This window comes from Mustelus asterias, chromosome 4 (assembly GCF_964213995.1).
Source record: "Mustelus asterias chromosome 4, sMusAst1.hap1.1, whole genome shotgun sequence".
Classification (NCBI taxonomy): domain Eukaryota; kingdom Metazoa; phylum Chordata; class Chondrichthyes; order Carcharhiniformes; family Triakidae; genus Mustelus; species Mustelus asterias.
In genome coordinates, this window is record NC_135804.1 from 46,047,338 (window position 1) to 46,074,869 (window position 27,532).

Consider the following 27,532-nt stretch of genomic DNA (forward strand, 5'->3'; position numbering starts at 1 on the left):
TGTCTGCTTCCTGTCCAACAACCAATCCTCTATCCAATTCCATGAACACTTATTATGCATATTAACCTTTAATGTGACACCTTGGAAATGGCTTTTGGAAATCTGAATATGCTACATCTACTGGTTCCTCTTAATTTTGCCCTGCTGGTTACATCCTCAAAACTCTAATAACTTTGTCAAACATCATGTTGAGTTTGTCTGATAATACTATAGAACAATTTTCTAAATTAAAATTTCCTTAATAATAAATTCCAGCACTTTACCAATGTCTATTCGGCTAACTGGCTTGTAGTTCACTGTTTCATCCATATCTAAGGTGTTTTTTTGTCATTTGTAAAGTCAAAACATGCATTATCTTTTCTGCACTTGTGTTATCCTCAAGGCTTTTTAATGTTCGAGTACAGTGTACAAGAATTGATGGGCACTGTAAAGTTGGACATTCATTTAAACAGAAATTTATGGAAAGATGCCCATTCTTTCTACAGTCATCATTTGTTTAGTACGAGTAATTAACTGAAGGAGATATTTTAGTGTTGATGTTGACTTGATATCCCTTCTTTCTTGAATAGTGAAGTTACATTTGCTAACTTCCAAACTAGTGGGACTGTTCTAGGATCTAGGGAATTTTAGGAAATCCTAACCAGCGCATTTTATGCAATTATCTCTCAGAATCCTAGGCAATCCAGTCCTTGTGATTTCTGACCTGTTCCTTTCATATTTACTGGGAGCATTTCTCTCCACCCCCTAACTCTGCCATAGCCCAGTCCTTCTGCTTGGCTAACTATAAAGAGGGGATCTGGGAGAAACCAACAAGATTGCCTATCTTCACTAAGAATTAAAATCTAATGTGCAGGTATCAAATGCACACATTCTCCAATAACATGTTTTTGTTAATTTTGTGTTTGTCTTTGAATGTCACAATGTAATTTCTTGCAGCAGTTGATTTTTCGGCACCCATGATAAAGTCCATCCATTCAGTTGTGTCAGCTACCTTTCCGCAACCCCCCTCCCCACCTTTTCACCTTCCCCACCTTGCCAAACGTTCCCTCCAGGCCTCCACTTGCTCTGTTTGCCTCCTCCGTAGCCCCTTACATGGTCAATCATACCTTCAAAGTTAGTCATACCATCAATCTTCCTACCCTTCAAGAAAACTTTGAGCCTCATCTTGCCTCGACTTCTCGTCTACCAACTGAGATTGTGTTGGACTCCCATCTCACTTACTTTATTGGGGCCCTTCTTTGGTCCCAGAAGAGGTTTGTTGCCATTCTGGCCTTGATGTCAATTTGGACCAGTTTAAATGGAGATTGGTTGTTGAGATGGTTGGGTTTCACTCACAATCAATAATACTATTCAGATCTAAGTCAATTTCAGCACTAAAATATTTTCTTCATTTAATTACTCGTACTAAACAAGCAATGACTGTAGAAAGAATGGGCATCTTTCCATAAATTTCTGTTTAAAAGAATATTCAATTTTACAGTGCCCAGCAATTCTTGTACAGTACACATTAAAAATACTTGAGGACAGCACAAATGCAGAAAAGATAATGCACTTTTTAACTTTACAAATGACAAAATGCACCTTAGATCTGGATCCTAGTCCACTGCAAACTTTTCACAACTTCTGATCTTCTGGCTTTGGCGTCCTATTTGAAACCAGTTCGTCGATTTTCAGTTCAGTACTAACAGGGGCTTGCCAAGCACGTAACTGCCCAGAGGTTCAATTAGCATACATACTTGTGTCAAAGTCAATCTTGTGTGAAAGTCAACCCCATGATCTTTGGCCTAAAAAGCCTAATTTTTCATATGCCTTTGTAAAGCTTGGGTCGACTTTTACACGGGAGAAAACCCCCAAAATTACAGAACTAAAGTATAATCTGAATAATTGCATCAGTTACCTCGATGCTTACTTTTTAAAAAAGATATACTAATTGTGCATTTCCTCCAGTTCCTATTTGTCAATTAAGAGAGGAAAAATATGGATCGATTTTTGACACTTGAGAGGCAGAACCTGACTGATCAGTGAAAATAAGTGAACAGTGCACGTAGAAATGGGATGCAGGAACAAACTTCCAAAGCAAATATTAAATAAATGAATGTCCAGGACTTGTCTTGAACCTTCAGTCTTCCTGAAGTGAAGGCTCAGTCCTTGTTAATTGGACCCTTGCAAGCGCACCAAGGCCTAAGTCGAGTCAAGGGCTGGGGCCTAACAGTGTAATGTTTTCTAAAGGCTTGGCCCTTTCTTTCCTTACTCTCGGACCCTGAGCTGCATTGAAACCACAGGCATATCTGCTTGATCCTGTCTTGGGATAGGGTGGTTCCTGAATTAAAAATATGATGGGGAGAAAGATAATAAATGACTGGTGTGGGCATCACGTCCTTCAATACATTGTGGATTTTTTTGAGATCTGTGCTGGGTGGTTGTTTTAGTTTAAAGTAATCCCTCAAACATTCCCTGCTTAAAAGTTGATCCTATAATGCTTTACCTTAAAAACTGATCTCAACGTTTACACAGGCGTATAGCAAGTTTGAAATGTTTCTCTGTGAACTCAAGGATGGGGATGATATGCATGTAAGAGCTCTGACAACTGCATTTCGTTGCGTGATGGGCAGAACAACTGGAAACATATTGTGCAATTTTCTATGTTATGGCCAAGTGCAGTGTGCTCCTACTTGGTTTATATTTATTCACTTGCCTTCCTTTTCCTCTATGTTGAGGACAAAAGACTGCAGTTAAAATAGGTTAAACGTCTGCTATAAATTACCTTTGTTTGTGAAATGTTTAATTGCTGTACATTAAATTATATACCTCATGGAGCATATTTAACATGGTCAATCTACATTTTGACTTTTCTTCCATGATGAGCATAACTTTTTTTTTCAGGTCATGGATATCACAAAGAAGACAGTCCTTTCCTAAACAAAACTGACACTTTAAAAGGAAATGAATATTATGACAGAAATTTGGCCTTATTTGAGGTAATGATTTTCAGTGAAGAACTGTGCTTAACATTTAAAATGCTTTCTTTTAGTCTGATATTTCCACATAGAGTTATGGCGATATTACAACACAGATGGAGACCAATCACCCTATCGGGTCCATGCTGGCTCTCTTTTGAGCAATCCAGCTAGTCACGTTCTTCCACTCTATCTCCGTAGCCTTGCCAAGTTTATTTCTGTTAAAGGTCGATCCAAATTCCTTTTGATATCATTGATAATGTCCTCTTCCACCATCCTCTTAGGCAATAATTTCTAGGTCATTACCACTTGATATGTAAAAAACTCTTTCCCCCCCCCCCCCCCCCCCCGCATCTTTTAACCAAGACCTTCAATTTATCTCCCTAGTCCTTGTACTATCAACTAATGGCAACAACCTTTCTTTGTCTATCTTTTCTAAACCTTCTATAGTCTTGTATACCTCTATCAAGTCTACCACCAACTTCCTTTGTTCCACAGAGACCAACCCTAGCCTCTTCAACCTATCATGTGTCTGAGTTCCCTTATACAGCGGAACCTCGATTTAACGCGGCCCGATTTAGCGTGAATTCGGATATAACACGATGGTGTCATTGGACCCTTTTTTCTCCGCTAATAATTGGCAAATTTAGCGCGACCCCGCTTTTATGGACCCCACCCATCGCGTTATAACAGGGCCGCACTGTACTTGGAACCATTATGATAAGTTTTCTCTTCACCCTCTCAAAGGCCTTCGCATCTTTCCTAAAGTATGGTGACCAGAACTGAGTGCAGTACCCAGGCCTACACAATGGGCCAAATAGCCTTCTGTGCTGTAACACTTGTGATTCTGTATATTAGTTGTACCAGAGCACTTAACATCTGAGCACTATTCAGTTGTAACCTGACCTGACTCCCTTGCAATAAGTGCATGCTGCCAAAGTTATCAGACTAGAGCCTCCATCCATAACTAGCAAACTTTTTACTTGATGTCCAATAATGAGAGAACAGCTGATCATTTCTTTGGATATTATTCTAATAACATCCCATAAATCCCTTGTAATGAAGCATGATTGGTGTTCTATTCTCCATGATTGCAGTTATTGATTGGCCAGCAAACAATTCAAAGTTTTTCCCATGAAGGAGCACTCTTTTCTTTTATAAAATGGAAGTAGTTGAATCTCATTATGTAATGTGAGAAATTTTGATTCATCAAAAATTTGAACCTCAAAAATTTAAGCTCATTTCACACGAGTGTAGTTTATCTACTGTCAAGGAATCACCAAAAAATAATGGATATCAACTGAAGAATCAGGCCTAGGAAGGCAATGGCGAAGCATTGCTTGCACCAATCTCCCACCTCACTGTCGTTTTGTAGGTTGTTTAAAAATGTATTTGAAAGGGTGCAATTTATACCCTGGGTTTTATTGTGGTTTCAAATACCCACGGTCTAAATCTTTTACAGGAGGAACTGGACATTCGACCAAAGGTGTCATCGCTCCTTAGCAGATTGGCTAATTACACAAACATCACTCAGGGAGCAAAGGAACATGAGGAAGCAGAAAATGCAGAAATTTCCAAGAAAAGACCACCCAAGGCAAGGATTGGCTTTAATCCTTTTTACTGAAGTATTATAAATGATTATTGTAGCCAATCTTTGATTTTGAGAATTCTGCCATAATATGCTAAGAAGTTTATTTATTTATTAGTCACAAGTAAGGCTTACATTAACACTGCAATGAAGTTACTGTGAAATTCCCCGAGTCGCCACAGTCCAGCGCCTGTTTGGGTCAATGCACCTAACCAGCAGGTCTTTCAGAATGTGGGAGGAAACCGGAGCACCCGGAGGAAACCCACGCAGACACTGGGAGAACGTGCAAACTCCACACAGACAGTGACCCAAGCCAGGAATCGAACCCGGGTCCCTGGCGCTGTGAGGCAGCAGTGCTAACCACTGTGCCGCCCATGCATAAGCTGAATGGTCAAAATATATTCCTTAGTGTTACTTGAACAGAACACACATGTCATTTTTTTAATGTTCTTCAGCATTACAGATGTTGCCTATAGTATTCACATTGTACACTATCATAATTAAGTAGTATTAATTGTGCTGCTCTTTGTTTATGTGAAAGGTGTTATATTAATACAAGTCTTTTTTGATCATTCAGTAAGATTTATGGAAGTCATAAATTAACCATTAAAATATACAGTTTGTGATTTCAAAATATTTTGAACTGTAATTGTTTTTTTTCTCTCTCCTTAGTCGCCCAGCATGGGAACCCTGATGGGAGTTTACTTACCCTGCCTACAGAATATCTTTGGAGTGATTCTTTTTCTACGTTTGACATGGCTTGTTGGAATTGCAGGCGTCTTGCAATCTTTCTGTATTGTCTTCATGTGTTGCTGCTGTGTAAGTGCCAGTTGTTCATACTGCATTAGAGTGGCTTGTCCAAAACTATACTGAACATTGTTAAAACTACATTACTTAAATTCTTAATTTCTATATAACATAAAAGTAACATATTATGCGCTTCCCTCCGCATATGCCAGCAAATTGTGCTTGTAATTTTCCAAGAGCTGTAATTATTCTGAGCTAATTTCCAAAAGATGATTGTTTAATATTTTAGGATATAACTGATATGATTTATTTGTTTATTTATTCATCTTTATTGCCATATGTGCCAAGCACATAGTCACAGTGTTAAAAATAAGAACAGCAACAACAACATCGGACATGTAAATCACACTCTGTTTCTGACAAGTCTTCTAAAAGTCGCTACATTTTCAGCATTCACAATAAAATCAGGCAAACCTTTCCAAGTATCAACAACTCTATGTGACAAAAAATTGTGAATATCAAGATGTGAACTGATGACCACGCCAAATACTGCAATTGCAAGTAAAGAACTTTTCAGGCGTGGAGGTAGTAAGGCCATGGGTGGGATTCTGCAGCTGTTCACGCCAGCGGGATTCTCTGGTCCCACTGCAGTGAACGGAGATTTGGCTGAGCACCAAGTTCTCTGTCCTTGCTTGCAGCGGCGGCGGGCATGAACAGCCAGAGAATTCCAACCCAGGTATCAATTTATAGGCTTCAACTAAATCAAAACTCAGTCTTCTCTAAAGATTGTAATCCAAGAATTCTTATACACTGCTCATAAAGTATTCCCCTCATGCCATCCATTTTCCTGGTAACACGTCTTTGCACTCTCTATAAGCTGTATATTGCTCTGAAAGTGTGGATTCCAAACTGTCGCTGCATATTCCAGATGTGCGCTTATCAGCTGCTTACAGAGTTTAAGATAAATGCTGACATCCGACTCAAAAAGGATGCATTCAGCGCTCGTAAAACATTTTCTGCCTGTTGTACTCCCTGAGTCACATGATTCATGAACTCCAGATTACACCCAAATTCTTTTCAATGGTTGAATGTACTAACGGCTAGCAATCGATGTGGTACAGTGAATTAGGATTACTGTGGCCGAAATGGAGAACTGAACACTTCACCACATTAAAGTTAAGTTGCCATTCCTTGGAGCACTGTACTATAGTAGAAAATTCGTCCTGGAGCTGAATCCGACCATCAGTATCATTAATATAAGCCACAAATAAAAAGGGCCCTAAGACACTTCCTTGAGGGACGCTAGAAATCGTGGGCGGAATTTTGCCAAAACATTACTTAAGTGTCATAACGGTGAGAATAATGGAGCAATCCGCGCCTGTCTCTCAGGTGCACTGCGCATCACAATCATCCCACGCTCAGTCACCCTTTTGGAGGGTGGTGGGTTGTGCGGCAGTACTTGTGGAGGGGAGGGGAGAGGTTGGCTTTGGGGCCCAAACATACAGGTGAACCTGGCTTCAGAGTGCTCAGGCGCCATTTCGCAAGGGCACCCCAATCTCCCAATGGACTTAGAGACCCCTCCCTCCCACTATGGAAATCAGGAACCTCCCCACATCAGCGGCATGTCCTCCCACCTCCTCCCTGGCACAGGTCACCGGCATTGGGGGCCCTCCAGATGGGTCCCCTGCATGACCTCCGGCATTTCCCCCTTTATCATGACCCCCAACACAAAATCCTATCATGCCCTCTGCACGAACCCTCCCCTTTCTTAGCCCCCTCCACTAGTCATAGCCCCCCACTCAGGTCTGACCACCTTGGTGCTGCCCCTGGCACACTGGCTGGGCCCAACTGGCACTGCCAAGGTGTCGATTGGGCACTGCCGGATGGGCACTGCCTGGCCATGCCCCTGACCAACTGGGGGCTTCATTGGCCTCCAAGCCCCCCGACGTGGCCATCGCTAGTGAGACCAGTAGTGATTCTCACATCACGCTCGAAGGTCGGAAGATCCCACGAGCTGGGAGAACCCAGTGTCGAACAGGTTATGCATATTTAAATGCTGTTTTAAATATGCTAATTGTCACGGCCTGATCACGCCATTAGAAAGGGACTGGGATGATTGAAAACTGTTTGGCATCAGGCACAAAGCCGCTTTTCTTTGGCCCACACGCTATTTTCCGGGATTGATGCGATCTGCGCCAGGCATTCTGAGGTGGGAAAATCGCCCCCCATGTGTTGGATTTGATATTGCCTATTAATGGTGACCACTTCCACACAGTCCAACAAAAATGACTTTTCACTGGTAAAGTTTGCCATTAATCCTGAACGCAGATAATTTGTTCAATAACCACACATGTGACACTGAATTAAAGGTTTATGAAAAATCCAGGTAAATTTCGTAACAGCATTGGTCTCTGTCAACTATAACAACGTGACAAATCAAACTATACTTTCTGCTCCCTTTTTTAAAACAAAATACAACAAGAGCAGTTTTCCATTCTTTCGGTAGTTTTCCATCTTCCAAACAGTGTTTATAGAGCAGGTAAAGCAGATTCAATTAAAAAAAACCTAAGTTTCAGAACATAGGGAATCTTATCTAGTCCAGGAGAAGCAAAATTTTTGCTTCAGAATAGCTTCTCTTGAAAACCAATTAGGTGTGAAGCTTATGGGTCTCCAACCGGTCAGTTGTACATTGAGTGGCAATAGAGACCTATATAAAGATAGCGCAGACTGATGAATCTGAATAATGATATTATGATTCTGATTCAGTCGGGATGCACGCAGTGTTAATCATTCTGAATGTTTTTCTATATATTTTAATGCTATTTAATCATGTTAAAACCCTAAAGATATCCATAATTTTTGTACTGGAAAACTTTCATGAGTATGGCTTCGTTCATGCTTTGAGTTCTGTTTACTGATTTGATTCACAAATTGCAAGGTTGTTCAATTGACTTTAAATATTTGTGTGTGTACCAGCTGTTTTATTGCAAAATTATATAGCTTCGGCAATTCCCAGGATTGGATTTAATCTGAGCTTTATTTTTTGGGATACCAATGGAGAGACAGTGCCTGAACTCAGTATCTCTAGATTAGAGAATAGGGGATAAAATGTGAGCATAGTTTCCTGTGATGGTAGAACATAAGAACGAGGAGCAGGTATAAGCCATCTGGCCCCTCGAGCCTGCTCCACCATTCAATAAGATCATGGCTGATCTTTTCATGGACACAGCTCCACTTACCCATCCGCTCATCATAATCCTTAATTCCTTTACTGTTCAAAAATGTATCTATCCTTGCCTTAAAAACATTCAATGAGGTAGCCTCAACTGCTTCACTAGGCAGGGAATTCCACAGATTCACAACCATTTGTGTGAAGAAGTTCCTCAACTCAGTCCTAAATCTGCTTCCCCTTATTTTGAGGCCATGCCCCCTCGTTCTAGTTTCACCTGCCAGTGGAAACAACTTCCCTGCTTCTATCGTATCTATTCCCTTGATAATCTTTTATATTTCTATAAGATCTCCCCTCATTCTTCTGAATTCCAATGTATATAGCCCCAGTCTACTTAGTCTCTCCTCATAAGCCAATCCTCTCAACTCCGGAATCAACCTCGTGAATCTCTTCTGCACCCCCTCCAGTGCCAGTATATCCTTTCTCAAGTAAGGAAACCAAAACTGTACACCGTACTCCAGGTGTGGCCTCATCAGCACCTTATACAGCTGCAACATAACCTCGCTGTTTTTAAATTCCATCCCTCTAGCAATAAAGGACAAAATTCAATTTGCCTTCTTAATTATCTACTGCACCTGCAAACCAACTCCTTGTGATTCTTGCACAAGGACACCCAGGTCCCTCTGCACAGCAGCATGCTGCAATTTTTTACTATTTGAATAATAGTCCATTTTGCTGTTATTCCTATCAAAATGAATGACCTCACATTTACCAACATTGTACTCCATCGGCCAGACCCTCGCCCACTCACTTAGACTATCTATATCCCTTTGCAAACTTTCAGCTTCCTTTGCACGTGTTGCTCTGCACTCATCTTAGTGTCATCTGCAAATTTTGACACACTACATTTGGTCCCCCAACTCCAAATCATCTATGTAAATCGTAAACAATTGCGATCCCAACACTGATCCCTGAGGCACACCCCTATTCACTGATCGCCAACCAGAAAAACACCCATTTACCCCCACTCTTTGCCTTCTGTTAGTTTACCAATCCTCTATCCATGCTAATACATTACCCGTAACACCATGCATCTTTATCTTATGTAGCAATCTTTGGTGCAGCACTTTGTCAAATGCCTTCTAGAAATCCAGATACATCACATCCAAGGTTCCCATTGTCCCCTGCGCATGTAATGTTCTCAAAGAATTCCACCAAATTAGTCAAACATGACCTTTCCTTCATGAACCCATGCTGCATCTTACCAATGGGACAATTTATATCCAGATGTCTCGCTATTTCTTCCTTGATGATAGATTCAAGCATTTTCCCTACTACAGAAGTTAAGCTAACCTGCCTATAGTTACCCGCCTTTTGTCTACCTCCTGTTTTAAACAGTCACTTTTGCTGTTTTCCAATCTGCAGGAACCACCCCAGAGTCCAGTGAATTACCACTAGTGCATTTGCTATTTCTCCCGCCATCTCTTTTAGTATCCTGGGATGCATTCCATCAGGACCAGGAGACTTGTCTACCTTTAGCCCCATTAGCTTGCCCAACACTACCACTTTCGTGATATTTCTAGGCCCTCACCTGCCATAGCCTTCCTGTCATCAATTTTTGGCATGTTATTTGTGTCTTCCACTGTGAAGACCGACACAAAATACCTGTTCAATGGCTTAGCCATTTTCTCATTTCCAGTTATTACATCATCCTTCTCATCCTCTAAAGGACCAATGTTTACTTTAGCCACTCTTTTTCATTTTATATATTTGTAGAAACTTTTGCTATATGTTTTTATATTCTGAGCTAGTTTATTTTCATAATCCATCTTCCTTTACTTTATAGCTTTTTTCATGGCTTTCTGTTGACCTATAAAGATTTCCCAATCATCTAGATTCCCACTAATCTTTGCAACTTTGTATGCATTTTCTTTCAATTTGACACCCTCCTTTATTTCCTTAGATATCCATGGCTGATTATCTCTTTTTCTACAGTCCTTCCTTATCACTGGTATATACTTTTGCTGAGCACTGTGAAAGATCGCTTTGAAAGTCCTCCACTGTTCCTCACATTGTCCCACCACAAAGTTTGTGCTCCCAGTCTACCCTAGCCAACACCTCCCTCATCCCTTTGTAGTCTCCTTTGTTTAAGCACAAGACACTAGTATTGAATTTTACCTTCTCACGCTCCATCTGTATTTTAAATTCCTTTCAAGCATCTTCAAGTAGTTTATTGGGATTTTCTTCTCAAAATAATTTGAATCGGTCACTTATTTTACCACTATTGCCAAGAACACTCATGGGTTTCCTTTTTCTTGAACTTCCCTTAATATGCAAGTGTAGTAGTCTCAAAATGTATGTGTAGATTTTGAGGACAATTCAAAGACCATATATTTAACAAAGTCTCACTGGGTACTTTAAAGTAATTAACTGACGTTAGTTTGAATATGATTCTATGTATAGCAGCTGCTTATGTATTAGCTAATGGGTCCAGTCCTATGGATATCTTTAGTAGCCAGGGTGCATAATTCTACATGGGTGGTTGACATCATTGTGTTGGTTTCCTGTGTTTGCTAAAACCCAGTTTCTTTATCCTAGTAGCAGAATTTTAAATCCGTGAAATGTATCAACAATTGAAATGCAAGTGGTTTGTACAAGGACATCACTCTTGTGCACACCAACATAAAACTGCATTTGTAATATTTGTGATTCTTTCATACAATTTCAGTTCTCTATTATCCAACATGAGATGCCCTTCTACTTCAATGTAAAATCAAAATTAACGGCAGCAACCTTCCCTCATCAAAAAAAAAGGCCAGGCACACAGTACCACACAAAACAAGTGCAATGGAGCTCACTTAAAATTAAATGTAAACTTTTCCAGAATCCTAATTCTTTTGTGAATTCATTTGCTGGTGAGCCTTGTTTAATGCACACCATTTTCATGCAAAAATTTTTTAAACTTGTCATTCGCGAATAAAAATTTAAAATGGAGATGAGGAAGAATTTCTTCTCGGAGAGTAGTGAACCTGTGGAATTCTTTACCACAGAGGGCAGTAAAGACTGGGTTATTAAGTATGTACAGTAAGAAGTTTAACAACACCAGGTTAAAGTCCAACAGGTTTATTTGGTAGCAAAAGCCACTTGCTTTCGGAGCCTTAAGCCCCTTCTTCAGGTGAGTGGGAATATTATTAAGTATGTTCAAGGCTAAGATAAACAGATTTTTAATTAGTAAGGAATTCAGAGTTATGGGGATTAGGCAGAAAGTGGTGGAGCAGACTGGATGGGCTGATTGGCCTACTTCTGCTCCTACATCTTAAGGTCTGTAATTTGCTTAAATACTACCTGTTTCAAATAGACAAACTATTTCAATATCTTCTCGCTCAAATCCCACTGTGACCCGCGCCAATTACACTACCTTTGCTATCTAAATGTACTGTTTAATCTGTCTTAACTACTTGTATATTCGAGCTTGATTCATGGAATCTACATTCAATTGAATCAGCTCACCATATTTGCACAATCAAGTCTGGTTCATTTTTCCAACTCTGCTGTTAAAAAGAAAGACTTGTATTTATGTGCTATCTTTCGTGACCACAGGATAACTCAAAGCACGTGTGATCTTTTACTTCCACGTGAGAAAACCGATATAACCTCAGATACCTCGGACACTACAAAGGTACCCTTGGTACCGTACTGGATTGTCAGCTTTGATTTTTTTTTCGAGCTCAAGTCTCTGGAGTGGAACTTGAAGCCACAACATTCTGAGGTTAAAGTGTTACTGACCGAACCATGACTGACACCGAAGAATATTAAAGCAAAGGATGGTTTTGAGCCATCAACTTCGCTCCAATGCACCACTGCTACTGTTGGATGAAAAGATAGACTGATTTACTTCTCTTTTAACTTAAAACTTTGAAAACTTTTTAAAAATTTAAACTTTAAACAATGCATTTCTCAGTGCCCTCAGGAATATATCAAGTTTTGACATTCTTTTCTTTTAAAAGACGCCTTTAAAATCCAATCTAAAGGAGCAGCAGCCAAATAATGGCTTTTGCTTGGTCTAGTCACAGTAACTTCACTCAGCACACATGAAAGGATCCGTACACTGCCTGCATTTAAAATGCTGATGTTTGAGTACAAAATAACCAGCCTATGTTGAATGTGATACCAGGTAGTTATGCATATTCCACAGTTTATGATGCTGGAATGATTCCCTCTTTGACGTAGGATTTCCTTTTTTGACCTGACTGCAGACAGACATCACAAAGGTAGTTTGTTTGGTTAGTCGTCTGAAGTTGCTGAGAATACCAGGGCTGGCTTTGTGTTCAATAATTCCATTGAACATCTTAGTAGACTCGACCATCTCAAACATTTTAAACAAATGCCTGTGCAGTTAAATCCATAAACTACAATCATTAACATTTTTAAGGGGAAAAAAAATAAGAATTTTAAGCTTCACAGTAATGATTATTTGGTGCCCTCAGCTGGTAAAGCAGGGAATTACTAATTAATGTAAAGTTTTTAATTAGCATTCTGCTGGCTTTTGTATACTTATGATGTGGAGATGCCGGCGTTGGACTGGGGTAAAGTCACCTGATGAATGAACAGCGCTTCGAAAGCTAGTGGCTTGTGCTACCAAATAAACCTGTTGGACTTTAACCTGGTGTTGTGAGACTTCTTATTTTGTATACCTAGCCAAAGCAAGATTTTCAAATAATTTAAAATTGTGGATGAACTCTTTTGTAAGACGAATTCAGAGTGGAATGCTTGAAAAGATGAAGCTCATAATTTAGATTTTATGTTTTTCAGACAATGTTAACAGCCATATCAATGAGTGCGATAGCAACAAATGGAGTTGTACCAGGTAATGAACTTGTTTTGAAAAGTCTGTTGGCAAAAATAAATGATCTACACTTTCAGCACATGGTTTAAATTTTTGAGCTTGTTGCTTTTCAAGCATGTTCTGTAGAGAAACATTAGAATTTATTTTAGCCATGCATATATCATCCACTTCGACATGCACCCCGTTATTTTAATGAAAATGGATATTTAAAAACTAGCAGAATTTAGCTCCTTGAGTGAAGCTTATATCTGAGACTGTTTTAATAGGAGTTTTATATTGACATAAAGGGCAGAATTCTCCCAATTTGAGACTGTCGTGGTGGGAAAGTGGGGTGTTTACCACTGCCGAGGCTGGCAGGAATATATGCCACATCTTTCAGCCCCAATCTCATTAATTATGCACCCAAGTGTTTAACGCCTTATTTAGTGGTGGGGCAGGCCTGGATGGTGGGTAGTCTGCCGTCATAACTGGGTGCCATATTGAAAAGGCACCCAACATCACTGATGCACTATTGAAGAAAGAAGGTGAACCTCTGTGAGACTGGAACATGGACCACTTGAGAATGCTGCTGGATCTCCAGGAACACTCTGAGGCTGAGAGATGGACCCCCATCCATGACACCTAACCTGGAAGATCTACCTGCAGGTCACCATCTGACCCACTGCTGTGGTGTTCCAGGGTCCAAAGTTGTGGGCAGCCTCCACCCTGAACACTGGAGGCAGCACCAGGCATTGTTCAGGTGTGTCCTGACTTCTTCACGCCACGTTGTTGCAAACCGATTTCTGGGCCTCCCGCCATATTCTCTTCCCAACACACCTTCAAATCCGCTGACGTGGACTTGGGGAATTCTGCCCAAAGACTACAAGAATATGTGACTATAACTTATTGTTTTGTCCAATTGAGGATCCACTTATTAGGATTCACATGCTTAACTTCTTACTAGAGTCATAGAGCCATAGAGATTTACAGCATGGAAACAGGCCCTTCAGCCCAACTTGTCCATGCCGCCCTTTGTTTTTAAACCCTTAAGTTAGGCCCAATTGCCCGCATTTGGCCCATATCCCTCTATACTCATCTTACCCATGTAACTGTCTAAACGCTTTTTAAAAGACAAAATTGTACCCGCCTCTACTACTACCTCTGGCAGCTTCACCAGATGCTCTTTACCCTCTGTGTGAAAAAATTGCCCCTCTGGAACCTTTTGTAAGTCTCCCCTCTCACCTTAAACCTATACCCTCTAGTTTTACACTCCCCTAGCTTTGGGAAAAGATATTGACTATCTACCTTATCTATGCCCCTCATTATTTTATAGACCTCTATAAGATCACTCCTCAGCCTCCTACGCTCCAGAGAAAAAAGTCCCAGTCTATCCAGCCTCTCCTTATAACTCAATCCATCAAGTCCCGGTAGCATCCTAGTAAGTCTTTTCTACACTCTTTCTAGTTTAGTAATATCCTTTCTGAAATAGGGTGACCAGAACTGTAGACAATATTTCAAGTGTGGCCTTACTAATGTTTTGTACAACTTCAACAAGACATCCCAACTCCTGTATTCAGTGTTCTGACCAATGAAACCAAGCATGCTGAATGCCTTCTTCACCACTCTGTCTGCCTGTGACTGCACTTTCAAGGAGCTATGAACCTGTACCCCTAGATTTCTTTGTTCTGTAACTCTCCCCAACGCCCTACCATTAACTGAGTAAGTCCTGTCCTGGTTCAATCTACCAAACTGCATCACCTCGCATTTGTCTAAATTAAACTCCATCTGCCATTCGTCAGCCGACTGGCCCAATTGATCAAGAACCCATTGCAATCCGAGATAACCTTCTTCACTGTCCACTATGCCACCAATCTTGGTGTCATCTGCGCACTTACTAACCATGCCTCCTATGTTCTCATCCAAATCATTAACGTAAATGACAAATAACAGTGGACCCAGCACTGATCCCTGAGGCACACCGCTGGTCACAGGCCTCCAGTTTGAAAAACAACTTTCTGCAACCACCCTCTTCTGGCTTCTGTCATCAAGCCAATTTTGTATCCATTTAGCTACCTCACGCTGGACCCTGTGAGATTTAACCTTGTGCATTAACCTACCATGTGGTACCTTGTCAAAGGCCTTGCTAAAGTCCATGTAGACAACATCAACTGCACTGCCCTCATCTACCTTCTTGGTTACCCCTTCAAAAGACTCAATCAAATTTGTGAGACATGATTTTCCACTCACAAAGCCATGTTGACTGTCCCTAATCAGTCCTTGCATCTCTAGATGCCTGTCGATCCTGTCTCTCAAAATACCTTCCAACAACTTACCCACCACAGATGTGAGGCTCACCGGCCTGTAGTTCCCAGGCTTTTCCCTGCAGCCCTTTTTAAGCAAAGGCACAACATTTGCCACCCTCCAATCTTCAGGCACCTCACCTGTGACTATCGATGATACAAATATCTCTGCGAGGGGACCCGCAATTTCCTCCCTAGCCTCCCACAATGTCCTGGGATACACTTCATCTGGTCCCGGGGATTTATTACCCTGATGCACTTTAAGACTTCCAGCACCTCCTCTTTTATACGTACACTCCTCAAGACATCACTATTTCTTTCCCCAAGTTCCCTAACATCCATACTTTTCTCAACAATGAATATGAATGAGAAATATTCATTTAGGATCTCACCCATCTCTTGTGGATCCACACAAAGATGGCCTTGTTGATCCTAAAGAGACCCTTCTCTCTCCCTAGTTACTCTTTTGGCCTTTAAGCATTTGTAGAAGCTCTTTGGATTCTCCTTTGCCTTATCTGCCAAGACAATCTCATGTCCCCTTTTTGCCCTCCTGATTTCTCTCTTAACTCTAATCCTACACCCCCTTTATTCTTCAAGGGATTCACTTGGTCCCAGCTGCCGATGCATGTAATGTGCATCCTCCTCCTTCTTGACCAGGGCCTCAATATCCCAAGTCATCCAGGGTTCCCTACTTCTGCCAGCCTTGCCCTTCACTCTAAGAGGAATGTGCTTACCCTGAACCCTGGTTAACACACTTTTGAAAGCCTCCCACTTACCAGACGTCCCTTTGCCTTCCCACAGACTCCCCCAATTAACTTTTGAAAGTTCCTGCCTGATACCATCAAAATTGGCCTTGCTCCAATTTAGAATTTTAACTTTAGGGCCAGACCTATCATTCTCCATAGCTATCTTAAAACCAATAGAATTATGGTCACTGATCCCAAAGTGATCCCTCACTAACACTTCTGTCACCTGCCCTTCCTTATTTCCCAAGAGGAGGTCAAGTTTTGCCCCCTCTCTAGTCGGGCCATCCACATACTGAATGAGAAATTTCTCCTGAATACACTGAACAAATTTCTCTCCATCCAACCCTTTAATATTATGGCTGTCCCAGTCAATGTTGGGAAAGTTAAAATCTCCCACTATTACCACCCTATTTTTCTTGGAGCTATCTGTAATCTCCTTACATATTTGCTCCTCAATTTCCCGCTGACTATTTGGGGGCCTTTAGAACAACCCTATCAAAGTAATTTCCCCCTCCTTATTTCTCAGTTCTACCCATATAGACTCAGTGGCCAAACCCTCGGATATATCCGCTCTCAGTACTGCCGTGATATTTTCCCTAATCAAAAGTGCAACTCCCCCTCCTCTCTTACCTCCTATTCTATCTTTCTTATAGCATCTGTACCCTGGAACATTGAGCTGCCAGTTCTGTCCCTCCCTTAGCCATGGTTCAGTAATTGCTATAATATCCCAGTCCCATGTACCCATCCATGCTCTGAGTTCATCTGCCTTGCCCGTCAGGCCTTTTGCATTTAAATAAATGCAATTTCATCTGGACTTCCCTTGCTCCCTGTCTTGCTTTTGCCCGATCTGTCTAGTACTAGGATTACTGATACTGGCTTTACTACTAAATGTGCTCTCTTTAACTTCTGTGCTGCCCTCAACCTCCTCTTCTGTCTCCCTACTGCTTTCATCTGATCCCTGCAATAATGTTTTTTTTTTCTCTCATTGTGCATCTTTTTTGCAGCTGGAGGCTCTTACTTCATGATCTCAAGGTCCCTTGGACCAGAATTTGGGGGTGCCGTGGGCCTGTGTTTCTATCTTGGAACGACTTTTGCTGGAGCCATGTATATACTCGGTGCCATTGAAATTCTACTGGTGAGTAGACTGTAAACTGTATTTTTGACAAGCCCTTGATGATTGTCTTTATTTTAATTGCCATGCTAAGAAACCCAAAGGTTCTGTTCTATGAAAAGGAATGTGTAATCATATTGCTTTTGTACTTCTTTAAGAGTTAGCTCCGCTCTAATCAATATTGTGAGGATAATGTTGAGTTAAATTTAAGTTTTGATGTCAAATTTAAGTTGATAATGTTACATTTACTTCAACATGGATGGCACGGTGGCACAGTGGTTAGCACTGCTGCCTCACAGCACCAGGGACCCGGGTTTGTTTCCTGGCTTGGGTCACTGTCTGTGTGGAGTTTGCACATTCTCCCCGTGTCTGCGCGGGTTTCCTCTGGATGCTCCGGTTTCCTCCCACATTCTGAAAGACGTGCTGGTTAGGTGCATTGGCCCGAACAGGCGCCGGACTGTGGCGACTCGGGGAATTTCACAGTAACCTCAGTGCAGTGTAAGCCTTACTTGTGACTAATAAATAAACTTTACTTTAAACTCCCGTGGTTTGATTTTTCTGAACATTTAATGTTGAAATGACAGTGAAGTTACTTTTATAGAGATCAATATAATTCTGACATGCCCGGTTACGTGTGCAAACATTTAAGCCATTGACATTCAGTGGCCTCAGTTAAAATAAGACTTGCATTTAAACAGCTTATTTCTGCTTTCAGACTTGCCCTTATGCTCCATGAGACACTGAACTGATTTCAAGTGTGTAACTGTTGTTATATAATCACTATTCAGTGGACCTTTTTCTACCAGGGCCCTACAAAAAGCAATGTGATGAATGACCAGTTAATCTGTTATTGGTGTGAATTGGGAAACAGTATTGGCTAAGATATCAGAATTACATGCTCTTTGCATAATGCTCTGAGTTTGTCATTCACTTGAAGCTCCCGGGAACAGGACATTGGTTTAATAATTTGTTTGAATAATAACACATCTGATATTGCAACATGCCTTCAATGCCTCCCAGTAATCACATTTTAACAGTTTAATTGGAAATGAAAATAATTTAACACAGAATTTCCACAGAATGGACTAATTACCTTTTCTGATCATATTTTTTCCAGCAAAAAGTGACTGTAGTTGGGCATGGTATAGTATTAGACTTCCAATTAAAAGCTGTTATTAAATGACAGCACTGGTCTCAGCAGATCTGAGCATATTTTTTAATGTGCTAGGAGAATAACAGAGAATTCCTGTGACATTTCTTCTCAGGAGGAATGTCAAGTATGTAAATACAATGGCTAAGCTCAGCCCATGTGGTTATTACAGCTGGTCTCAGAGGAGGGGGGGATATGAGGATCTTACCCAGTACTCCTGTTAAAATTGTGTATTATCATAGAGTCATACAGTGCAGAAAAGGCCCTCCAGCCCATCGAGTCTGCACAGATAATATCTACCACTAAAGGCACGCTGATCCCATTTTTCTGCACTTGTCCCATATCCTTTAATATTATGGTATTTTAAGTGCTCATCACGTGCATTTTGGATAAGAAGATTGACCACAACTTTAATGTCCTGCTTTATTGGACAGCTGAGTATTTTAAGAATGGCCACTTGTGTTTTAGATTAAACCCAGCTGAGATAAATGCAGTATTGGCTATGTCATGGGGTGGAGGGGTGTTAGTGGTTGGAGATGGGTGCAGTTGCTATTCCTATCTGCATTGCTAGATGGTATTTTCTAAAAAGGCAGGTTCAAAAGCATGGACAATATTTGAGGGTAGACCTTCCTCCTCTTTCTGTCTGGAGAATCTGTTGACTATGAAGAGGGAAAAGAAATAGAGAGCTGTAAAATAAAATCTCCATTCCTATACCTGAGGTTAGAGAACCATTTTCCCCACAGAGGTTAACGATATACTTTTACGTGTCAAATTTCATTATATTGAAGTTTTAATTTGGAATTTGTCCCATTGAATCTATTTGTAGTGAATTTTGCTTGGATATATTGAGCTAATTTTGTTCTGCTCAGATCACAGTGCCCTGGAGTCTACAATATAGATGCTCTGATAGCCACCTGCATTGCTGTCAGTTTCCGCCAAACTGAAACTGGGGTTTAGTATAACCAATGCTAATCCCATCTGGACCAGGGGATTTTTTTTTTTTAAATAGGTAGCTTCAGAGATTTAGGAAGTACCTGAGGGTCGATTTTCCTCCTCACAACGCATTGAGAATCTAGATTCTGTGAAGGCAAAAAAGCAGATTACCATAACAAGCATCTCAGTTCACTTTATTCTGCCCACTGATTTCTGGAGCTTTATCTGTGATGTAACCTGGTCTTTGCCAGTGGTAGATGCCAAGTCCAGTTTCCCATCTTAACCTATCAATTGTTCAGTATTTTTATTTTTTTAATTTATTTGTTTTATTCCATTGCCTGCAAGTTATTTGTCTTAACTTGACTGGTTCACTTTGTTTTGCAGGCCTACATCGTTCCTTCAGCAGCTATATTTACACCATCTGAACCACATGAAGAAACCAGTGCTATGCTTAACAGCATGAGAATCTATGGGACAATTTTCCTCACTTTGATGTGCTTGGTTGTTTTCATCGGCGTCAAATATGTTAATAAGTTTGCCTCTTTATTTTTGGTCTGTGTGATACTATCCATATTGTCCATCTATGTGGGAGTGATCAAATCAGCCATCCGTCCTCCAGAATTTCAGTAAGTATTAGTATTGCTGTTAGTCATTATTTATATAATATGTATATGAAATGTTTTATCCTATAGTATATAGGAGTCATTGTAATACATATACAAGGTATATAGCTCATTTCTAACAATGTTCATCCATTCTATTAGGAACCAGCGACAGACGTATTTTGAGTTGCCTAATTCACTTCAATTATCATTCACAGGTCATGAGATGTAATTTATAACAGTATTATTGCTGTTAAATATTATTTAATATGCATATATGTACTTAATTAGAACATTCTTTGCATATACTTGTGAAATTAAAGAATGAAAATATAGCAATCTGCAGCACTTATACTAGTTAATATAATTGCAGATTTTTAATAATTCAAGAAAGATTATTGTAAGGATAAGTGGAGTTTTTCTAATACCAGAAGTACCAGGTAACAAACAGCAATAAACACCTCAATTTTGAATACTGACAAAGCAACTGTGTTGCTAAACTATTATGTTACTTTGAATATGATGGTATTTAAGGTCACTGGAAACCTATCAATGCACTATCATAATATCTGTTTTTAATAAGCTGGCAGTATTGTCAAGCATCGTTGCATTTTTTTAAAGTATAAGTGCACCAATCAAATTAAAAATAGTAGTTCTTCATTGCATATTGCAGAAGTTTTACTCTTTGAAATATACTGAGTTAAACTTAAGAGTTATCACTAACCAATCAATTAACCAATCAATTAGGATTTGAGTCCGCTTTATGCTGGCATTTTGGTATAAAAGCAAAATACTACAGATGCTGGAAACCTGAAATAAAAACAGAAAATGCTGGAAAAACTCAGCAGATCTGGCAGCATCTGTGGAGAGAAAAACAGCGTTAATGTTTTGAGTCCAAATGACTGAAGAAGAATCATACAGACTCAAAATGTTAACTCTGTTTCCCTCTCTATAGATGCTGCCAGACATGCTAAGTTTTACCAGCATTTTCTGCTTTTATTTCTGTTGGCATATTGAGTTTTTAATAAGTGTTTAAGAATGGATATGACATTTCTAATTATCCAACAAAAACACATGGCCATGACAGATAGCAGGTACCAGTCCAGATGGCTGGTATGCATGCGCAGCTTTTCCTTTATCCTTCCACATTTCTTCTCAGTACTCTGGTCTTCTCGGATTCTTGGACCCTCAGGAATGTTTGACTGGAGTCTTCCTTCAGAGTCTTTTTCCACTGCCCACTGTGATGAACCTTCCCAATGTTTCTGGCTTTACACCATTATATTGGGATGTTTTTTTAAAATCCAATTCAATCAAATCAAGTCCAATTCAGAGTCTCAATAAGTTGAGATATTCCCGATCCAAGCTGACAAGACAGGGCTCTCACCTCCTGTCTTGGGCTTGATCTACATGATTCAAGCTGATTGGAGTAGGCATAGCTCCTCCTCCAAGGCTTGGTCTCATTTGCATCTTAGCCAAAAGGCCGAGATGCCGCTTTTAAAAATTGCTTCAAATGAAGCTTAAATGTAACCTAATGACTTCAACCAAGCACAGCATGTCGATACTACACTTGATCTTAGCCAAAAGGCTGAGAAGCGATGTTTACTGCAGCCACGTCTAATGTTCCCACACATTACTGAATATGTGTGCCTCAGCAAGCTAGATTAAATGAAAAATCTTAACACCTCTTCATATCACTTGTAATCTCTTCCAAATATGGCCCTTCATTCAAATTAGTCAGCTTTATCTAAGAATATGATTCCTCTCGCCTGGTTTCCATAACTGAAACAGTGAAAATGAACTTAAAGCACTAGCCCATTCCTTTATTTATTTCAAACTAATTGTATATGTATACAAGGTATATAGCTAATTTCTTAACAATATTCACCAACACTATTGGGAACCAGTTACAGGTGTGACTTGACTTGTCTAAGTGACTTTATGATTCATTCTTGGATTGTGTGATTAAATTTGTAGCAGAATATTTTCTTTGTGCTATTCTCAGTGTACACAGGTTTAGTTTTGGTGAAATTGTGTTTTTTGTGCACTCTTAAATGAAAGCTGCAACAGGTTTATTAAAGGCAAATGTTTGATGAACTTGATTGAGTTATTTGATGCAGTCACAGGATAGATGAAGGCAATGGAGTTGGAAACAGTAGGATAATGGTTATGTTATCGGATTAGAAATCTAGAAAGCAGGACTAATGACCTAGAAGCATGAGTTAAATCCTATCACAATAGCTGGGACATTTAAGTATAGTTAGTTAAATAAATTTGGACTATGGGATAATCATAAAAAAGACTATTTGGTTCACTGATGTCCTTTAAGGAAGACGTTTGCCATCCTTGTCCTGGTCCATAGCTATATGTGGATTCTAAACTCCCTGCTGAAATAGCCTAGCAAGCTATTTGGTTGTCAAGAAGGTACCCACCATTACCTTCTTAGAGTCAGTTAGGGATGGACATTAAAAATTGGCCTTGCTAATGGTGCCAATATCCCATGAATGGATTTCTTAAAAAGTTATTGTTTTATGGACTTCAAAATTATATTTGATAATTGATATATATTTGATAATTGATAATATATTTGATACCGCATCTTAGGCTTGTTAGCAAAACTGAAGTATATGGGATAAATGGAGCAGAGACAGGCTGGATATAAAATTACCGAAGGGATAGAAGATGGTTGTGGTGAATGACTTTTGTTTTGTTCTGAAGGGGAGGTACAATCGAGTTCCCCATGCTTCTGTACCAGGGTCATTGCTGGTACAGGGCACAGATTTACAGTTTTGAACCTTGAAAGTGCAATAGTGGAGAAAAAAGTAACAGACTTCAGGAGGACATAGGTGAGCTGATAGAGTAGGTGGACACAAGTAAATAAAATCAATGCAAAAAAGTGAGAGGTGATATGTTTTGGTAGGAAAAATGAGCGATGCAATGCATAGTAGATGGTGCAGTTTTAAACAGAATGTAAGCATAGACATGGGGGTGTTTGTATGCCAATATTTGAAGGTGGAAGGACAATTTAATAAAGGATATGGAATCCAGATTTTATAAATAGAGGCATAGAGTACAAAAGGCAAGATGTATACTAGACCTACACTAAATATTTTTTTGGCTGTAGCTGGACTGTTATGCCCAATTCTGGGCACTACATTTAGGAAGGATGTGAGTGTTTTGGAGAGGGTACAGAAGTGTTTTTTACATTTGTTGGACATTACTGGTAAGTCCAGGATTTCTTATTGCTCATCTCAAATTGCCTTCAGTTGGTGCTGAGCTGCCTTTATGAACTAGTTTTGCAACTCTTAGAGAGGATACTCTGGGAGGGATATCTAGCATCTTGGCCCAGTGACAATTCAGAAATAGCAATATGTTTCCAAGTCATGATGTTATGTGACTGGAAGAGAAGTTTGCAAGTGATGATCCCTTTGTCTGCCGTTCTTGTTCTTCTAAACATTAGAGGTTGCAAGTTTTGAAGGTGCTTTTGAAGAAGCCTTGATGAGTTGCTGCACTGCATCTTGTACTGGTACATACCATAGCAAGAAGTTTAACAACACCAGGTTAAAGTCCAACAGGTTTATTTGGTAGCAAAAGCCACACCTTTTACTGTGTTTACCCCAGTCCAACGCCGGCATCTCCACATCATGACATACCATAGCCACAGTGCAGTGATGATGGAAGGAGTGAATGTTCAAAGTGTTGGCCAGATTGGGGTTCTAATTCTTCTGGATGATTATGTGTTGGTGGATCTGCACTCATCCAGATATTTACCAGAATAGCTCTGGGGAAAAAGGATTAGTTACATGGTGAGAATAGAGAAGTTGTTTTCCTCAGAGTAGAGATAGATTTGATAGAGGTGTTCAAAATCTTGATCCATTTGGATAAGCATAAATAAGAAACCATTTCTAGAGGCAGAATAGTCAGTAAGTGGAGGACTCTGCTGGAGGCTTTCAGGAAAAGATTCATAGGCAGCATAAAGGGGGTTAAAAATTACAAGGTGACTCGTTGGGATCTGGAATACGCTGCCTGAAAGGGTGGTAGAAGCAGTTTTAGCTTTCAAAAGGCAATTGGAAACATACTTGAAGGGAAAAAAAGTTTGACAGGGCTATGGGTGTAGGGAGTGTGAAAAATTGGATAGCTACTTTGAAGAAGTGTGCAAAATAGCCTCCTTTAGATGCTGTAATATATAATTTACTTATTGGAATTAGTTTAAAGAAAAATAAATAATATTTGTCTTTGACAGAAGAACAGTAAGCTTTGAATTTGTAAAAAACATTCGTGAGCATGAGTTTGATGCTGCATAGTGCTTGATACTATTGTATTATCAGCAAGAGCCAATTTTAATGAAAGTTGTATTGCAACATTAGAAAATGCTATCTTGTTTTTTTTAGGATTTGCATGTTGGGAAATCGAACTCTCTCCAGAAATCTGTTTGATGTTTGTGCCAAAACCACAATTGAAAACAATGTGACAGTAACGACTAAATTGTGGGACCTGTTCTGCAACTCTAAAAATCAAACAGCGACTTGTGATGAGTACTTTGTTCAAAATAATGTCTCAGAAATCCAAGGAATTCCAGGTGTAGCAAGTGGGAGAATAAAAGGTTTGTATAAAACTGGTTATATTAATAATGCATTTCATGGAACATTTTAAACCGATGCCCTCTAGTTTTAGACTCCCCTACTTTTTCCCAAAGGTCTAAAACTAGAGGGCATAGGTTTATGGTGAGAGGGGAGAAATACAAAAGTGTCCAGAGGGGCATTTTTTTCTCACACAGGGTGGTGAGTGCTGGAGGTAGTAGTAGAGGTGGGTACAGTTTTGTCTTTTAAAAAGCATTCAGACAGTTACATGGGTAAGATGGGTATAGAGAGATATGGGCCAAATGCGGGCAATTGGGACTAGCTTAGGGCTTTTTTAAAAAAGGGCGGCATGGACAAGTTGGGCCGAATGGCCTGTTTTCATGCTGTAAACCTCTATGACTCTATTTGTATGACTAAGGGAAATGAATGATTTGTGTATACTTGAAATAGTGAAGAATGTCATATTTTCAAAGTTAGATTCTTGCAGTAGGAAGTACAATTTCTTGCCCAATAGTTGCCTTATTTGTTTTAATATGTGTTGATCCACTAGAGGGCCTCCTTTCATCTTGTAAACTTTACTTGATGCATAAATCTCATCAGATGACAATTATAATACAGTCCACTCATCATTAATCAAATGAACTAAAATAAATACTTGTTTTAAATTAACTGTAAGCAGCCTGATGGACATTTGTGCACAATATCAGCATATTTTGCCATTCAAAATGAAGAAAACAACTTTTTATTGTCTGCTATGGCCAAATTCAGATTAGTCAAATGTAAACCAAACATTTACTTACTAAAATAGCTCTGAAGAAGTAATACAGACTCAAAATATTAACTTAATTTCTCTCTCCGCAGATGCTGCCAAACCTGTTGAGTTTTTCCAGCATTTTCAGTTTTTTATTTTCATACTAATCCTGTCCCAAAGTTGTGCCACTGTTGGGTTAATTTTGTTTTTTATTTAATTGTCACAGTTGTCCATAATCCACTGGCAGAATAATGGCAAGGGTAATAGGCCTCATTGTTACTCATGCACAAAGGCTACAGCAAATTCAGGCAAAGGCTGAGGCACGATTAGATCTAAAAGCTGTTGTTTAGGACACTCCACTGTTAATATTGTAAAAACAACATCTTGAGGATTGTCTTACAGTTGCAATATATTGGACATGTGAAGTTGCTGTAGTTGCCTGCAATAGGTACTAAATGTGGCACAGAAGGCTAGGAGTTGGTCTGAAGTGACACAAGGGGCCTGTTTGGAGCCATGTAAGATCTGTGCATTCTTTCAACATTGTGTTGTGTTAATTAGTGCGAATGAACCTCTATGGCGCCAAATATGAACTATTGGAAGTGTAGTTTCTTCCTTAATGTCTAATTACTAAATATTTTTAAAATTTAAAAAAACTTACCATTTCTGTACTGTCTCTTGTCTTTCAGTTCAATCATTCTTTCACTCATTATTTTCCTTTCTATATGTAATTTTCTGTTGAACTCATTCACTTTAATTTACACTTCCTTCTCAGTCTTTGAGCTGTTTGGTTCCGGGCGGGAACTGCACCAATCTGCAGTTTTACAATGGGGCAGGCAAGGCTTTGGCCAGCCAATCTTCAATTTTCAGGCAGCCAGAAGTCCAGAAATAAGGGGAAGCCTGGAAAGTGACCCTACTCAGGCCTGATACAGGAAGGGTGAGAGCTGCCTCCATTGACAGCCTCCTTTCAACATTGGATCGCCCTGAATCATTTCTGGCTTCTGTGTGTGTTTCCTACCCCCAGGCCTTTCCACCAACCGCTCATTTCTTCCTCTGCCCCCTCTCTGAGGTGGGACATGCCCTGACTGAGAGAAGGAAGTGCCACCTCCAATCAATTAATGCTCATTGGAACATAGGGGTGGAGTTCTCCCCAAAAAACTTCTAAGTGTCAAATTTGCATGAAAACTGGAATAATTCACGCTGGTTTTTTTTCAGTGGGAGTCCAGAGAAGAATCTCCCACACTCTGTGCACTGCAGAGACCACCGGCATGAATAACATTAAATTTCAGAGGGCGGAGTCTATCCCTGCTGGAAAGGCTGAAGTCAGAGTGCTGAGCGGGCCACTGTGCATGCACTGATCTGTCAGTGCTCAGATCCTCCCAATTGCTGGCCAGCCCCGTGACCCCCACAATGCTGGCTCTCCATCCCCCACAGCCCGATCACTGGCCTCCCCGACCATTCCCGGAAATCCGGCGCTGGGAGACGCAAGGGGGTGCAAACCCTCACAGCGGGATCAGAGAATCGCGGCCTAGATGTCTGTGGGCAGCCAGTACCGTGGGGGGGGGGGGCTAGTGCTCGCCACTAATACAAATGGCATAAGGGAAACTCCACCATCCTAAAAGCCCTGGCCCAGATTACTAGTTTGTGATGTAAAATATAATTAAAATTAAGCCGGTAATCCAAGTCTAATTAATAGCGTAGTTAGATTCATTTGTGCAGCAAAATATGACTCTCAGAATTTATTAAACCAGGCTATATTGACGTTGAAGTTAATTTATTAGTGTCACAAGTAGACTTACATTAACAGTACAATGAAGCTACTGTGAAAATCCTCTAATCGCCACATTCTGGCACCTCTTCGGGTACACTGAGGAAGAATTTAGCATGGTCAATGCACCTAACCAGCATGTCTTTCGGACTGTGGGAGGAAAACGGAGAACCTGGAGGAAACCCACGCAGATATAGGGAGAATATGCAGACTCCGGACAGACAGTGTCCCAAGCCGGGAATCAAACCCGGGCCCCTAGTGCGGTGAGGCAGCAGTGCCACCGTGTCACCCAAGTAAATGACATCAAATTA

The 27,532-nt window shown here is 40.2% G+C and overlaps 1 protein-coding gene and 1 non-coding gene across 3 annotated transcripts in view; one reads left to right on the forward strand and one right to left on the reverse strand.

The window, feature by feature from the left end:
- slc12a4 (solute carrier family 12 member 4) overlaps nt 1-27,532 on the forward strand; it is a 176,783-nt gene that overhangs the window by 99,179 nt on the left and 50,072 nt on the right. For both annotated transcript variants that reach the window (XM_078210918.1, XM_078210919.1), the window contains exons 2-8: nt 2,884-2,978; nt 4,420-4,551; nt 5,218-5,364; nt 13,274-13,328; nt 17,337-17,467; nt 19,911-20,152; nt 24,517-24,728. In XM_078210918.1, the coding sequence (XP_078067044.1) occupies nt 2,884-2,978; nt 4,420-4,551; nt 5,218-5,364; nt 13,274-13,328; nt 17,337-17,467; nt 19,911-20,152; nt 24,517-24,728 (1,014 nt within the window). The remainder of the gene's footprint in view (nt 1-2,883; nt 2,979-4,419; nt 4,552-5,217; nt 5,365-13,273; nt 13,329-17,336; nt 17,468-19,910; nt 20,153-24,516; nt 24,729-27,532) is intronic.
- LOC144493276 (U2 spliceosomal RNA) lies at nt 21,527-21,725 on the reverse strand. The gene has a single exon (XR_013497717.1). It is a non-coding gene; the product is annotated as a U2 spliceosomal RNA (small nuclear RNA).